This window comes from Anolis carolinensis, chromosome 1 (assembly GCF_035594765.1).
Source record: "Anolis carolinensis isolate JA03-04 chromosome 1, rAnoCar3.1.pri, whole genome shotgun sequence".
NCBI lineage: Eukaryota > Metazoa > Chordata > Lepidosauria > Squamata > Dactyloidae > Anolis > Anolis carolinensis.
In genome coordinates this window covers 88,025,624-88,039,790 of record NC_085841.1, presented here as the reverse complement: position 1 = coordinate 88,039,790, position 14,167 = coordinate 88,025,624, and the positions used below count along the sequence as shown (strand labels likewise).

General features: G+C 38.0%; 1 protein-coding gene across 3 annotated transcripts in view; it reads left to right on the top strand.

The window, feature by feature from the left end:
• tmem200a (transmembrane protein 200A) overlaps positions 1 to 10,624 on the top strand; it is a 68,479-nt gene extending 57,855 nt beyond the window's left edge. For all 3 annotated transcript variants that reach the window (XM_062978761.1, XM_008118103.3, XM_008118101.3), the window contains one exon: positions 6,713 to 10,624. In XM_062978761.1, coding sequence (XP_062834831.1) covers positions 6,729 to 8,204 — 1,476 coding nt within the window. In that variant the 5' untranslated portion in view covers positions 6,713 to 6,728 and the 3' untranslated portion in view covers positions 8,205 to 10,624. The remainder of the gene's footprint in view (positions 1 to 6,712) is intronic.
• The last annotated feature ends 3,543 nt before the right edge of the window (positions 10,625 to 14,167 follow it).

The following is a 14,167-nucleotide window of genomic DNA, read 5'->3' as shown; positions in this document are numbered from 1 at the left end:
ACAACAGGAAAAACTCAGCTGCTATCAGGACCTCAAGATCAAACTTCAAAGACTCTGGCAGAAACCAGTACCAGTGGTGATCGGCACATTAGGTGCTGTGCCAAAAGATCTCAGCCGGCATTTGGAAACAATAGACATTGACAAAATTATGATCTGCCAACTGCAAAAGGCCACCCTACTGGGATCTGCGCGCATCATCTGAAAATACATCACACAGTCCTAAACACTTGGGAAGTGTTCGACTTGTGATTTTGTGATACAAAATCCAGGATATCTATCTTGTTTGCTGTGTCATACTATGTCATTGTGTCAATTGTTATTATTATTATTATTATTATTATTATTATTATTATTATTATTATTATTATCTGAAAATACATCACACAGTCCTAGACACTTGGGAAGTGTTCGACTTGTGATTTTGTGCTATGAAATCCAGCATATCTATCTTGTTTGCTGTGTCATAATAAAATAATAATAATAATAATAATAATAATAATAATAATTAATAATAATAATAATGGAACATTGAAGAAGGGGACAGAAGACCTGATTCTTGCAACCCAGGAACAAGCAATCAGAACAAATGCAATTAAGGCCAAGATCGAAAAATCAGCCAGTGACCCAAAATGCAGAGTGTGCAAGGAAGCTGACAAAACTATTGATCATATCCTCAGCTGCTGTTAGAAAATTGCACAGACAGACCACAAACAGAGGTACAACTATGTGGCCCAAATGATTCATTGGAATTTATGTCAGAAGTACCACCTGCCAGCAGTAAAGAACTGGTGGGATCACAAACCTACAAAGGTAGTGGAAAATGAGCACGCAAAGATACTGTGGGACTTTTGAATCCAGACTGACAAAGTTTTGGAACGCAACACACCAGACCTCACAGTTGTGGAAAATAAAAAAATTATTATAAAAAATATAATTATGTTAGGCAATGGTTTCAGGTGTTAGACTGAATAACCTGTTATCTCTAAACTGTTAGAAAAACAGAGATTTTGCCAGTGCATAAAAAACAACAGTGCTTCAGAAGTTTTTTTAGTGCCCAAAATATATATACTCTCCCATAAAACAACTTGTTTTATATTATGCATTCAAGAGACAAAAATGGAGTAGACTTTGATAAAGAAATAACATTTTAGGTTTACTCACAACCTTCATGTGTTCAGCATTCACAGGTACAAAAACCTATCAGTCCAGTTTCATATATGTTTGAGATAATTCTCTGTGCCAGGACATCTCTCACAGCAGAAACCGCAAGCAAGTGTGTGATCTGAGGTCTGTAGTCATTAAAAGTCTGTCTATCTGAACTAGTCAGTCCATATGTGATCATGTGATCTGCAGCCCCTTTTATAACTTCTCAAGAACCATTGAGTAAAGGAAGCTGCATACCAGAACATAATACAGGAAACAGTAAGCAACAGGATCATAGACAAACATTACTAGAGAAAGCATGAAAAAGGTTGTCATTTCCAACACAGCATCATTCCATTCCAAATTTTCCTTGCTGTACACCATCTCATTGGCAGCTGCTTGTGATACCTTACTTTCTTGTGTTTCTAACCTTTGGTGGAAGAGGGGGAAAAAACAGGCATTCAGATTTCATTGGTAGCAGATGTAACATTACCTCTAACATCTTCTTAGGGCAGAAGGGTTTAAGCTAAGTTACTACAGAGCTGCAGTCTCCATATGGCTTTGAGACATGTACGGTGGGCCCAGGGTATCTACCGGGTTTCTTTCCAGCCCACCCCTATGGATGCTGATATCCCATTATATACAATGGCATAGGAAAAGAGTGCCCCTTATATAAAATGGCAAACTCAAGCTCAGTTTGTTGGAACTTTCTTGAATAAGTTTAAGCCACGAATGGCTGAATCCGTGGATACAGACTCAATGGATATGGATTCTATATCTATAATATATCCAGAGTTTTCAGGAACACACCTCTTCCCCCACATATTGTACAACCCCACTTTACTGTGATGCTCCATAACAGTGGAAATCCCCTAATACATGGAGTACTGGGCATATCTGTGGCAGCCTTGTTTTAGCTTTATTTTTAGTCTCACAGTAAATACGCAACAGATATACCAAGTGTTGATTCTGTGCATTGCTACTAGGCTAGCAGTGCAGCAGTATACTAATTCTTATGCTACGGCTGTCATAGCAACTTGCGGCACCACTACTCCTACTGAGAGGTCTGTAGGCTCGATGTTGGAGCTTTCTCGTTGCTAAGCATCTGTGGTACTTGCTCCAGTTGGGAATAGCTGCTTCTGGCAAGTATATGAGGAGCAGCAGAGTATTCACGTCATAGAAACCTTTCCTTTTTATAAGTACACAAACATACTTTCTTCAGTGTGGGGGTGTGGGTCTCTCCCAGTATATTTTATAGTGTGTGTGCAGGAGAGGGATATAACAGGCTAGCCTATATTTTTGTATTTATGAATGTCAAGAAGAAGTAGGTTTTATAAAAGTTGCCTCAGTTAAGGAATAGGTTTAAGACTATAAAACTGTCCTCTTTTATAAATTGGAATGTTTCTATTTTTATATTTCAGCATAAAACATGAAAACATCATTTTAATGGAATCTACCAGGTCAACTCCTCACCACAATTTACTCATGACATTTTATGGCTAAAATTCCTCTATAGTTCTAAATGACTGTATTTGGGTTTAGGCTACAGTTTCTTTCTCATTACGCATTTCATCCAGAACTGGATCAAGTGGTTCATTAGCTTTTGCAGCAAATGTAGACATCAGTTGTATTTGCACTGTAGAATGAATGCAGTTTGACCCCATAATGCATAATGCTATAGAATCCTGAAAGTGGTAGTTTAGTGAGGCACCAGCACTCGTTGGAAGAAAAGGCTAAAAGTGCTTGTAGTTTTACAAGGTTTTCAGCCTTCTCTGCCAAAGAGTGTTCGTGAACTCCCAGATTTCATAACTTTGAGCCATGGCACTTAAAGTGGTGTCAACTTGTCAAGCTACATTAATTCTACAGTATAGATCAGTGGTTCCCTACCAGTGGGCCGTGAGACCTAAAATAAGGTCAGTGGCTATAGTTTATTAAGTAAGGTTTTCTGTGGGTGAGCAGATGGCGACTACTGGATGACATGTGTTCTGTATCAGAAACTAGAGATGATGTGGTCTATCCTATGTAATTTTCAGAATCAGCAACCCAAATAACCAAACCGAATCTAAAGTTGACCAAAAACTGATTCATAACCCTTTTGGTACTAATGTTGGAGAGTGGTCCCTGGTCAAAGTGGTCCATTGTCCAGGTCGTCCTTGGTCAAGTGGTCCCTGGTCAAAAAAAGGTTGGGAACCACTGGCATAGATGCAGCCATCATCACTGCCAACTCATTGCACACCCATCAATCATGTCTCTTTTTTATACTGCATCTTAGGTATAGACATCAGAAATGTTACATTTTATGGATTACAACATGCAGAATCCCCCAAATTACCTGCCCATGCTAATTTGGAGACTGTGATTCTTGTGTTCCAGAAGAGATGGTCCAACTTCTCTTTAAAATGTAGTTGTGGTGCCACTATAATCAAGGCATTTTAGCTTCTCCTTACAACTGTCCTTTTAATTAGAGAATTCCTTCTTGCTACTTCTTTTCAGGAAGCTTCTAACTTTTGGCTTCTGACATCTAATTAGCAAATGTTCCTTTTTGAATGACTTTGAGTTACTGAACTGGCCCTGTTCCTTGCTGTAGGTGAAAGATAAATTACTAGATATTGCTTTGCAACTTTTGTGCAGTTGTCTCTTAAAAATAAAAGGATAGGTGAGTGCTTTGACCCCCCACCCAAAAAAAGGACAGAAATTAAAGACAACTACCACTATTATATATTAGAGAAGAGGTGTCTGGTTTTTCTCTGGACTCTGTATTGTTTATCCTTATAGCTAAACCCCAAGAATGAAGTGTAAACTATTCTTAAGTAAGGAAGAATCATTTTAACCCTTTAACTGCACCATTCACCAGTACAATTCCTTTCAATAATGTTTTATATATCAATCTACTTCAGGCCTGAATTCAGAAATGATACAATGAAAAGCAGTGGTCTAGCATAGGGATGCAGGTGTGGGAATTTTGGAGGCCATGGAAACAGCCTTGGAAGCTGCAGTACACAGGCTGAACTTTCCCCACCCCTGATCTTGAAACACCCAAATCCTCTTGTGAGATATAGTACCTTGCAAAACAGTGGGTAAGATGGCAGTAATGGTTACCTGGAGAGGATAACATGGTTAGAATTTGCTCCAGAAATGCTATTGTTGGTGGAAGCAAACTCAGTATCCAGTATACCAAGTATGATAGTACCGGTCTTATTACTAATCAGTTGCACAAATTGCCCATTTACTTCAAATGCTGAATCACTTTTCATTGCCACTTTGTATCTATGGAAAAAAGAATGCAAAAATATTAATGTTAAATACAGTGAAATTCTGTAGTATTACCACAGTCCTATTCCTTGAAATCTTATGTGCTGTACTTAGGTAGGAGGTGAGAGATAATAAAACATACTTTAAATCAGTGGTCCCAAACTTATTGGGCTTACCGCCCCCTTTCCAGAAAAAATATTACTCAGCGCCCTGGAAATTATTTTTTTTTTAAATTTTAATAGCAATTAAACAGAAAGATATATATACCTGTGGCCATCACCACTCCCCTGGATTGCTGCAGCGCCCACCAGGGGGCAGTAGCACCCACTTTGGGAATCATTGTTTAAACAAATAGAAATACAGTAGAGTCTCACTTATCCAACATAAACGGGCCGGCAGAACATTGGATAAGCGAATATGTTGGTTAATAAAGAAGGATTAAGGAAAAGCCTATTAAACATCAAATTAGGTTATGAATTTACAAATTAAGCACCAAAACATCATGTTTAACATCAAATTTGGCAGAAAAAGCAGTGCAATACACAGCAATGTTATGTAGTAATTACTGTTTTTACAAATTCAGCACCAAAACATCACAATGTATTGAAAACGTTGACTATAAAAGCATTGACTACTAAAAGGCCGACTGTGTTGGATAATCCAGAACATTGGATAAGAGAATGTTGGATAAGTGAGACTCTACTGTAATAATTGTTTAGAAATCAAACAAAAATTACAGCAAGTCAACAGAACAGTCAAATATTTTGCTCCAGCAAGTGCAACTGTGTGTGAAGCAAGATGCTATAGGTATAACACATGTAAATCTAAGTTGCCATCTCAAACCTGTATGTGTCCATGTATGTATGAATGTGTACAGTATATGTCTAGATGGCCATCCATATCTCTTATCTACTTAAATGAGGGCTGCAAAGTTCTAAGTCAGATCTTAGTTTACACTTAGTTATTAGTTATTGCCTGCAAATATCTATTTTGTTCATGTAGAAAAAAATCTCCTGTTTTTCTGTTTATGATTTTTCCATATTAAACTTTTTTATAGGCGAAAAGCAAAGAAATGACAAACTGGTATAAATATAGACACATTTCCTTCCATCATAAGTCAGTTTTTAAATCATAATAAAGTTATCAACGATAACATCACTGGTGATGGGAAGAATAGGCACTTCACAGAGTTTTCTGACATTTCTTAAAAATAGACATGTGCACAATACAGCACCTGATAGAGTTGATAGCTGTAAAATTGATTCATCAAATTACTACAGACTGATTCCCCCACCCACCCACCCCCAGTCAGACAGACAGACAGACAGACAGACATCTCATCAATAAAATTATGGATAAGTCAGAGAGATCTGGCATGAACACTTATGAATCAGAATACATACATTTCTAGATAAAACAATGCCGTCTTTCTACAGAAACATATGTTATAGAGGGGCACTGGGTTTACGATATGACAACTGATGTATAGGACCTGGTTTGGATGCAGTGACTGAATCATAATTTGGGGTGCAGTTCCTGAATCTAGAGTTACTGAATTATAGTTTAGGGTGCAGCTGTTGAATCCATAGTTACGGAGTCATAGTTTGAGATGCCATTACTGAATTTGGATATCCCATTTCCTCCTTCACACGTTTGGAGGAAATTCTTGTGTAAAATAGTATACCAGGGTTTTGGGATCATGTTGTTCAGTTCTTATGGCCTGGTAAGCAATGAAGAAAGAACTGACTTCACATTACCTTTGAATAATTGCAATATCAAAGGATGCAGATCAAATGATACTAATTCATAGGATTCATACTTCTTGGTTCTTGCATATTGTGAGGAGCTTTGCTTGTATTTGACTTCTGTGGTTTGTACAAGCACAGTGAGGTTGATATGTATATTGTCATCAGTTGAAACTTGATTCTGAGCTAGTGATTACCATCGTCACAGCTTTCCCTTTCATGCGGTTCCATGAAGGGAAGTCAGCCTGCCATCATTTCTGTTTTATTGTGTTTTAACTGGTATGTCATTTTTCAACACTGTTTTGGATTCTTGGGAAATTTAAGAGCTTTATAAATATGTTAAATGAATAAATGAGCAAATAAGAGACAGGCTACAAATATATTTAGATAAATTCAACAGTCACAGAAATGTTGACTGGACAAATTGAGTTTACTCTCATTAGAAGTAACAATTTAATGGGCATCAAGTGCATGCAGTTGCTCTTAAATTACAATTTTTTAAAAAAAAGTAATACTGATGTTTCATAGTATGTATTTATTATAATTTTGTTCTGTCTTGTTTACAAATCTAGGTGGAAGTGAGAAATTATGATTGCAACTGGGGGAGTCATAACAGGACTGGCTGCATTGAAGCGGCAAGACTCTGCTAGATCCCAGCAGCATCTAAATCTCACAACATCACCAGCTAATGAAGAGCAGAAGCCAGTCAAGCGCCGACCTCGGGCAGATGTTGTTGTGGTTCGAGGCAAAATTCGACTTTATTCCCCATCAGGATTTTTCCTTGTTCTGGGAGTGCTTGTTTCATTCCTGGGTATTGGTATGGCCATTCTTGGATACTGGCCCCACAAGGATCTTTATGCAGAGTCTGAAGACATTTTGTCACTCAATGAGACTCAAGGCATAGGAAAAGAAAGTGGCATTATAATTCGTTTCCTTGAACAGCATTTACATTCTGATAAAATGAAAATGTTGGGACCTTTCACGATGGGCATTGGAATCTTTATCTTTATTTGTGCAAATGCGATGCTCCATGAAAACCGTGACAAAGAGACAAAGATCATACACATGAGAGACATCTATTCCACTGTCATTGATGTACATACCCTGAGGATCAATGAACAAAAGCTACTGAATGGTGCCTACGCTGGCTTAGTGGGAGATAATGAAGTCAAGCACAATGGAAGCTCTTGTGCATCGCGGCTGACTGCAAATACAATTGCACCCTTCTCAGGCTTTGCAAGCAACTTCCAAGTGGAATGCAATGTTGAAGAGGATGACATTTCTGTGAGCGATAGCAAAAATACCACCAGTCTTTTGCCACCTTTGCTGATTGAGCGCTCCAGTTCAGTCTTTGGCCTTTACCCTCACTCTGGGAAAGCAAAGGATGACAGAAGTAGCAGTTCTCTAAAATGTGAAACAAAATCCATCGTCTCATCCTCCATTAATGCTTTCACATTACCTGTAATTAAACTAAATAACTGTGTTATTGATGAGCCAAGTATAGACAACATTACAGAGGATTCTGCAAGCTCTAGAGGCAGACCTAAAAATTTGTCCATGGACTCTTTAGCTGTCCCATTAACTGATGCCAATGACAGCTACAAACCCACTGGTGGATTGATACCAAGAAACACTTTATATGGAGATTCTACATTAAATCATTTCAAATCATCTATGACTCTTGGACCCAGTGCTGGAAAGCTTTTGTCACCTGGTGCAGCCAGAAAACAGTTTGGGTCGAACACCTCTTTGCATCTTTTGTCTGCACATTCAAAATCCCTAGATTTAGATCGGGGCCCTTCCACTCTCACTGTACAAGTTGAACAAAGGAAACATCCAAGTTGGCCAAGACTGGACCGTAGCAACAGTAAAGGTTATATGAAACTAGAAAACAAAGAAGACCCGATGGACAGGCTCCTTGTGCCATCGGCCACAGTCAGGAAGGACTTTACTAATAAAGAAAAGCTTCTTATGATTTCCAGATCTCATAACAATTTGAGCTTTGAACATGATGAGTTTTTGAGTAACAATCTAAAACGGGGCACCTCTGAAACAAGGTTTTAACAATTATATGACTGCAGTTTCATGTCAGTATTTTTTTAACGACAAAAATCAGACTATTTTGACATGATTATAGCCAGATGTTCCTTGTTTCTGTTTCTTGTTTGTTTCTAGTACAAGTCTGTTTTTAAAAAAGAAAAACCAAATTGGATGAAAATTGCCTTGTGTTAGCAATGGTTATTTTTCACCTCTGCCAACTGTTTAATGTCAAGAAGCTTGTTCATCAAGATGTGGTACTGGCAGAATGCCGATGAGATGATGTTTGTGTTAGATGGTAACAGGATGGTGGATTGAGAATTGACATCCTCTTAATTTACAACTGCAATACTGTACATTATCATTGCTTGATGTATTGGGTGCTTCAGATCTATTTTTTCCCAGCCATTGCTCTTTTGTTTCTATATAAGCATGCTATCTGTCATTGCTGTGAATCAACACTATGAGCTGACTTAATAAGTATCAAAATTCAGATCCATCAGTACTGGCAACATTTGAAGAATGCTGCTTTTAGCTAAAGATGAAGATGAATGCAAGGTTTGCAGAAGAGCCAAACTTAGTACCTAGTCCAGAGTGATACTTGAAACACACCCAATGAAAACGTGGGCTGTTTTTCATTTTGAAAGGCAGATCCACTATTCTATGTTCTTCTGTTTTTAAAAGAAAACTGTTTTCAAACCACTAATTAGTTTCAAAATAAAATGTCCTTGTGGTCTGGGTGTTGCTGTTTAACCAATGTAAGTCCAAATCTATCTTGGACATGGCTCTATCTGCATGGCTCTCCACAGGGAGTATCCATCTATTCATGCAGTAGATCCTCCAGTTATTTGATTAAGAGGTACTCCCAGTAGCTTGTGTCCATTTATTTTACTTACAATGGTCATTTTAAAACTAATTGAACAATATTTAGTAAATCTGTTACCATACTAGATAGGTTTTAGGAGCAAAAAAAATATGTGCAGACTGAAAATCATTTTTGTCAACTTGCTATAATCAACCTGATATCACAGTTATGTCTAAAAGCTGATCCATCATAATGACACAAGAACAAGGGAATGCAGTAAGACAGACTTCCAAGGACAGGATTCTCAGCCTTGGATTCTCAGATGTTGTTGGACTACAGTTACCACCCTGACTATTAACCATTCTAGATGGGTGGAAGTTGTAGATTGTGATAAAACAAGATGACTATCTGATTAATAAGACCAGCGCTAGCCAACAAAACTCGCCTCTTAAATTGGCATTGTCTTTATATAGCATCTAGGTAGTCTTTTTAAAGATGACTAGTGTTATTCCTGGCATCACAAGATAGTTGGAGTGCTAATTATATGGGATATATATGAAACCCTGCCTGACAAGAATGGGATGACAGTGAATTCAAATAGGATATTTAAATAGCTGATGTGTGGAGAACAGGTGTTTCTCTGTACGGCTTAACTTCTTTCCTGGCTTGGTGTGAATTAAAATACAAATGCTGCAGTTCAGAAATCATGCCAACATTAAATATGAAACTTCTGTTGACCATATGTTCAAAGATCCTGTTTAGGTAAAGATAATAAATGTGTGCCATCCCAGTTCACATTATCTGATGCGAGGAGCCTCCTCTATCTGTGAGTTCAGAAAATAAGTATTATGATTCATGCAGACAAGCTGCATGGATAAAGGAGAATGTCTTCTTTAGAAAGCCCATCTCTACATGAGACCAACAGAAGCCAACTACATGAGACCAACTATGGAGTAGATGGGACTAGCAGATTTCTTTATTGTGTATTATCCACACTTACCAAATACCTGAACTGGGGTTAGAAATAAACATCACTCAGTACAGTGATGAACTGCACTGTAAACTGGTAAAAGGACAGCATTTTTTTCTGGCAAGTATTTTATCTCTTCCAGCTGGGTCACCATTGATGCTGAATGTTAGTGCTAAAGGAATCAGTGATGTGAATGGCTTTACCAGAAAGACTCCCTTTGTTACACTGAGGGGAATACGATCTTGATCTTGGCAACTGGTCTTTTATACTCCAGTCTGCCCATGAGGTTTGGCCAACAAAATCACAAAGTTAAATGGTCATTTTAGCAGGTGTTTCGTATTTTCACTTAGTCTAAATAACTCAGGAATTATTATTATAGCTGCTCCTGAAACAACTAGTTACTTCAAAATGTTGTGCTTCAGTTGATTGCAAAAGACAAAAGAGAGAAGTTTTTCTATTATTGTCCAGCTCCATATTCTAACAATATGCTGTTTCTGTGACAAAAGCATTACTTGCCCAGTGAATTGAGGCAGAGCGTCAACTTGTTAGAATCTCAAGCCTATATATTGTAACAGAGTTGGCTAAATATTTTGCTATAAAGCTTTTAATAACTTTCTGGTCAGTGTTCTTAATACATTTGCTATTTTTTAAGTAAAAAAAGAAAGATATGTATGTGTGTGTGTGTGTGTGTAGTAAATACCTGTTTTCTTGGTGTTTTTTATTCTGCTGTTATAATGAAAGAAGGCAAGCTCTCCTTTCCCACCAATATAGCCTCTAGTCTTTTTCATTGGCGCTTGACATTTTTTGGACAGTAACTCCCAGAATCTCCTGGCCAGTATGGCTACTGGCTTGGAATTGTGATCCAAAGATTATCTTTCCTGGTGATTTTGTGAAAGATCTATGTGGGGTGTGCTTAGAGAGCCCTGCTTCATTCTTCATGTATTCCTTGTATTCTCCACTATAATGAAGAAAGTAATCAGCCTACGTTCTGAGGAGATATTACAAGTAAAATTATATGTTGGGGTTTATCTTGTTTTGCTATTTCCTTTCTCTGATCATGCAAGAGCATTTTTGTTGCTTGTTTTTGAACCACTTCCAGCACACTTTTGAATTATGGTGCCCTGTACCTTTATTTTCTTTTTATGTCAGTCATTATTTATTTATTTATTTATTTATTTCCATCATTTCTATCCCACCTTTCTCACCCGAAGGGACTCAGGGCAGCTCACAGTCTGGCAAAATTCAATGCCAATATTCAATACAAGAAGATAAAACATAAGCAATTAAAACTATTAGATAATTTAACAAAGTACAATAAATAGATTTAAAACAATACAATATAAAATACTTGAGCCATTCATCCACAAGACCTTGTGCATGAACCTTAATCCAGACCAAGTAGAAGCCAACAGAATTCACTCATCAAACACTTGCTCACAAAGCCAAGTCTTTATTTTTTTTCCCTGAAACTCAGAAGAGATGGAGCTTGCCGGATATCACTGGGGAGGGAGTTCCACAGCCGAGGAGCCACCACTGAGAAGGCCCTGTCTCTCATCTCCACCAGCCACGCTTGTGGGGCAGGTGGGACCGAGAGCAGGGCCTCCCCTACTCAGCCATTCATCCATTCATTGATTCCATTTTTTTACTGCCCCAAGAGCAACAGCATACTGGGCAATTCACAAAATATGCTTAAAACAAAACAAAACAAACAAACAATAAAACATTACCAAAAGTAAAATGCTATAACAAGATAGTTCTTTTTTTAAAAAAAGGAAGTGGTAGAGAGGCAAGGAAAATCAAACATGTTTTAGAAATAGCATATGTTCACCATCATGTGCTCTTTCCAAGTTTGTTGACTTCTGCATAATATTGTCAAATGTTTTTGGAGTATTTCAGCAACTGAGTCAATGTGTATCAGAGAAGAATATTGTGTACATTTTGGATACCAATTGATCCTGAGAGAGGAATGCAATGAGAAAATGCATGCTCCTGCCAAGTTTTCATCATCATTTAAATAGAGAGATCAGAATGATATATTTCAAGAGACCTATGTTCTCAGCAGTCATTGTAGCATCTTTATATGAGTATGAGAGGGTCTTAGAGGGAATTGTTCCAAGGGAGGCCGCCATGGACCAAAGAGTACAAGTGGAACTGCTCTCATTCAACCTTGCATGAATTGATCATTACATTAAACTTTAATTTGGTATCGGAAGTTAAGCTGGCTAACACAGCTTAACTAATAACTATCTTATTTAGCAAATACAAAGGTTTTTTTGTTAGTTTTTAATATTAAAAAAATCAACCAACTTTATATACAAAAGTGTACAGTTTAGTTATAGGTTGTTAATGAAACCCAGCTATTGAAAGTGCAAAGTTAATAGCCCTTCAGGTCATGGACTCCCTTACTTTCCCTTGAAGCCTTCCCTATTTTTCACACGATCTGGCCATCTGTCGGGGGTGCTTTGAATGCAATTTCCTGCTTCTTGGCAGGGGGTTGGACTGGATAGCCCATGAGGTCTCTTCCAACTCTACTATTCTATGATTCTACGATAGCCTATTTCATTTCACTTATGTCACTTTATCTTTCTTTTTCCTCAGATACTGACATAGCAGAAGATCAGTGTCATGCTTTAGGCTACAAAATATTCCACCTTAGGGAAGAAGACAATGTGAAACATTAAAAAAAAAAGATTGCTCAATGTAGTATGTATGAAAATGTCTCTTATCACCAAATTTCCAAGAAAACTCTTTTCGGTGTACACGTTTTAGGGAAGGGATGTTACATAGAGTTTTAAATCAGAGATGGACAATTACTGGAATTGAGTGGGCACATTGCACAAATTGCACTGGAGATCTAGAAGGACCTCAAAATTCCCACCACTCCCTTGGTGGTATATGGGACATTTTCACCAAGTTTCACCCCTCTTTGAGGCACGTTGTTCAGCATGAAATAACCTGAATGAGGCAACATTATCCACACTATGGGGTGAGGGGGCAGTAGTGGAAAATTTAAAAAATAAGGATAAAGGAACCATAAAATGGCCTTGGTATGGCCACATGCAATTTAAAAGGCCATGGTTTCTCTGCTGCAGCCTTAAAATATGTTGCTTTGAGAAGGGGGATTGGAAGAGACATATTTGATTAGGGGTGGAATATTTTGGAGGCCATTTTTGTTGACATCTCATGGATGGTTGCCAGATCTGCCTGTACAAAGCTCTTTTAGTGCAGAAAAAAGTAGGGCTGCCAGTCTGTGTGACTCTCCACTGCTTGCCTCCCTTTCTTCTGGATCTTTGAACTACAGCCAGGTTCTTCTATGACCTCTACATGCCAGGCTGTTTTGCTCTTCTCTCCATCTTGTGCGAAGAGTACACAGGGGGATGTCTGAGATGCTAATCAGATACAGAATTATTCACTCTCAGCATTTCCAATCCAAATGACTCGGGACATGAACCAGATAATTAGCTGGGTAGTTCAAATAAATGAATAATAATGCCTCATTTACTGCAGTAAAAGGGCAGATAGCTTTCTCCTCAGGATCCAGGTTTATTTGCATGCTTTTGCTGTGTTTTCCCCTCTGTACTTAGCCCATTTGTTGCTAAATAACTCCTTTTCTTTCTATAGATTTTTGTAAAGTCAGTTTTTTTTTACTTGGGATCATAATTTCTTTGAGGTATATTCTCTTTTCTTTCTTTCTTTCTCTTTTTGCAATCACATACATATATACAAAGCTTTCTGCGTAATCATAACACCTTTGGAAAATCCTGATAATATGCTGCCTTCAGGCTCTGGCTGTGTACTAAGACAATACACCATGTTGCCATTGAGGGGTTGGAGCAGATCTTATGATATGTAAAAACAGAGGACACAGAACAAAATGCTGATCAGATGGTGCGGGGGAGGACATTTGACTTCTCTTCCCACTGCCCTTAGAACACAGTGCACATCACTAAAATAGATCTGGACATTTCCAAGTCAGCATATTGGTTACGCAGTCCACAAAGAATGGAATTCTACCTCCTTGCCATTTCATTTAGGAGGGAAATATCATCATATGAGTCAAACTGTGAGTTTCTTCACCAAGGATGTTGTCAAGTGTCAGTGGGAAACCTTCCTTTTTATATAGTGTCAATGTTGTACTAAGTGTTGTCAGAATTGCTTTAAAAATATGGCTAGGAAGCCAACTCACTGAGAGATTGAGGCCCCCATAGAAAATGC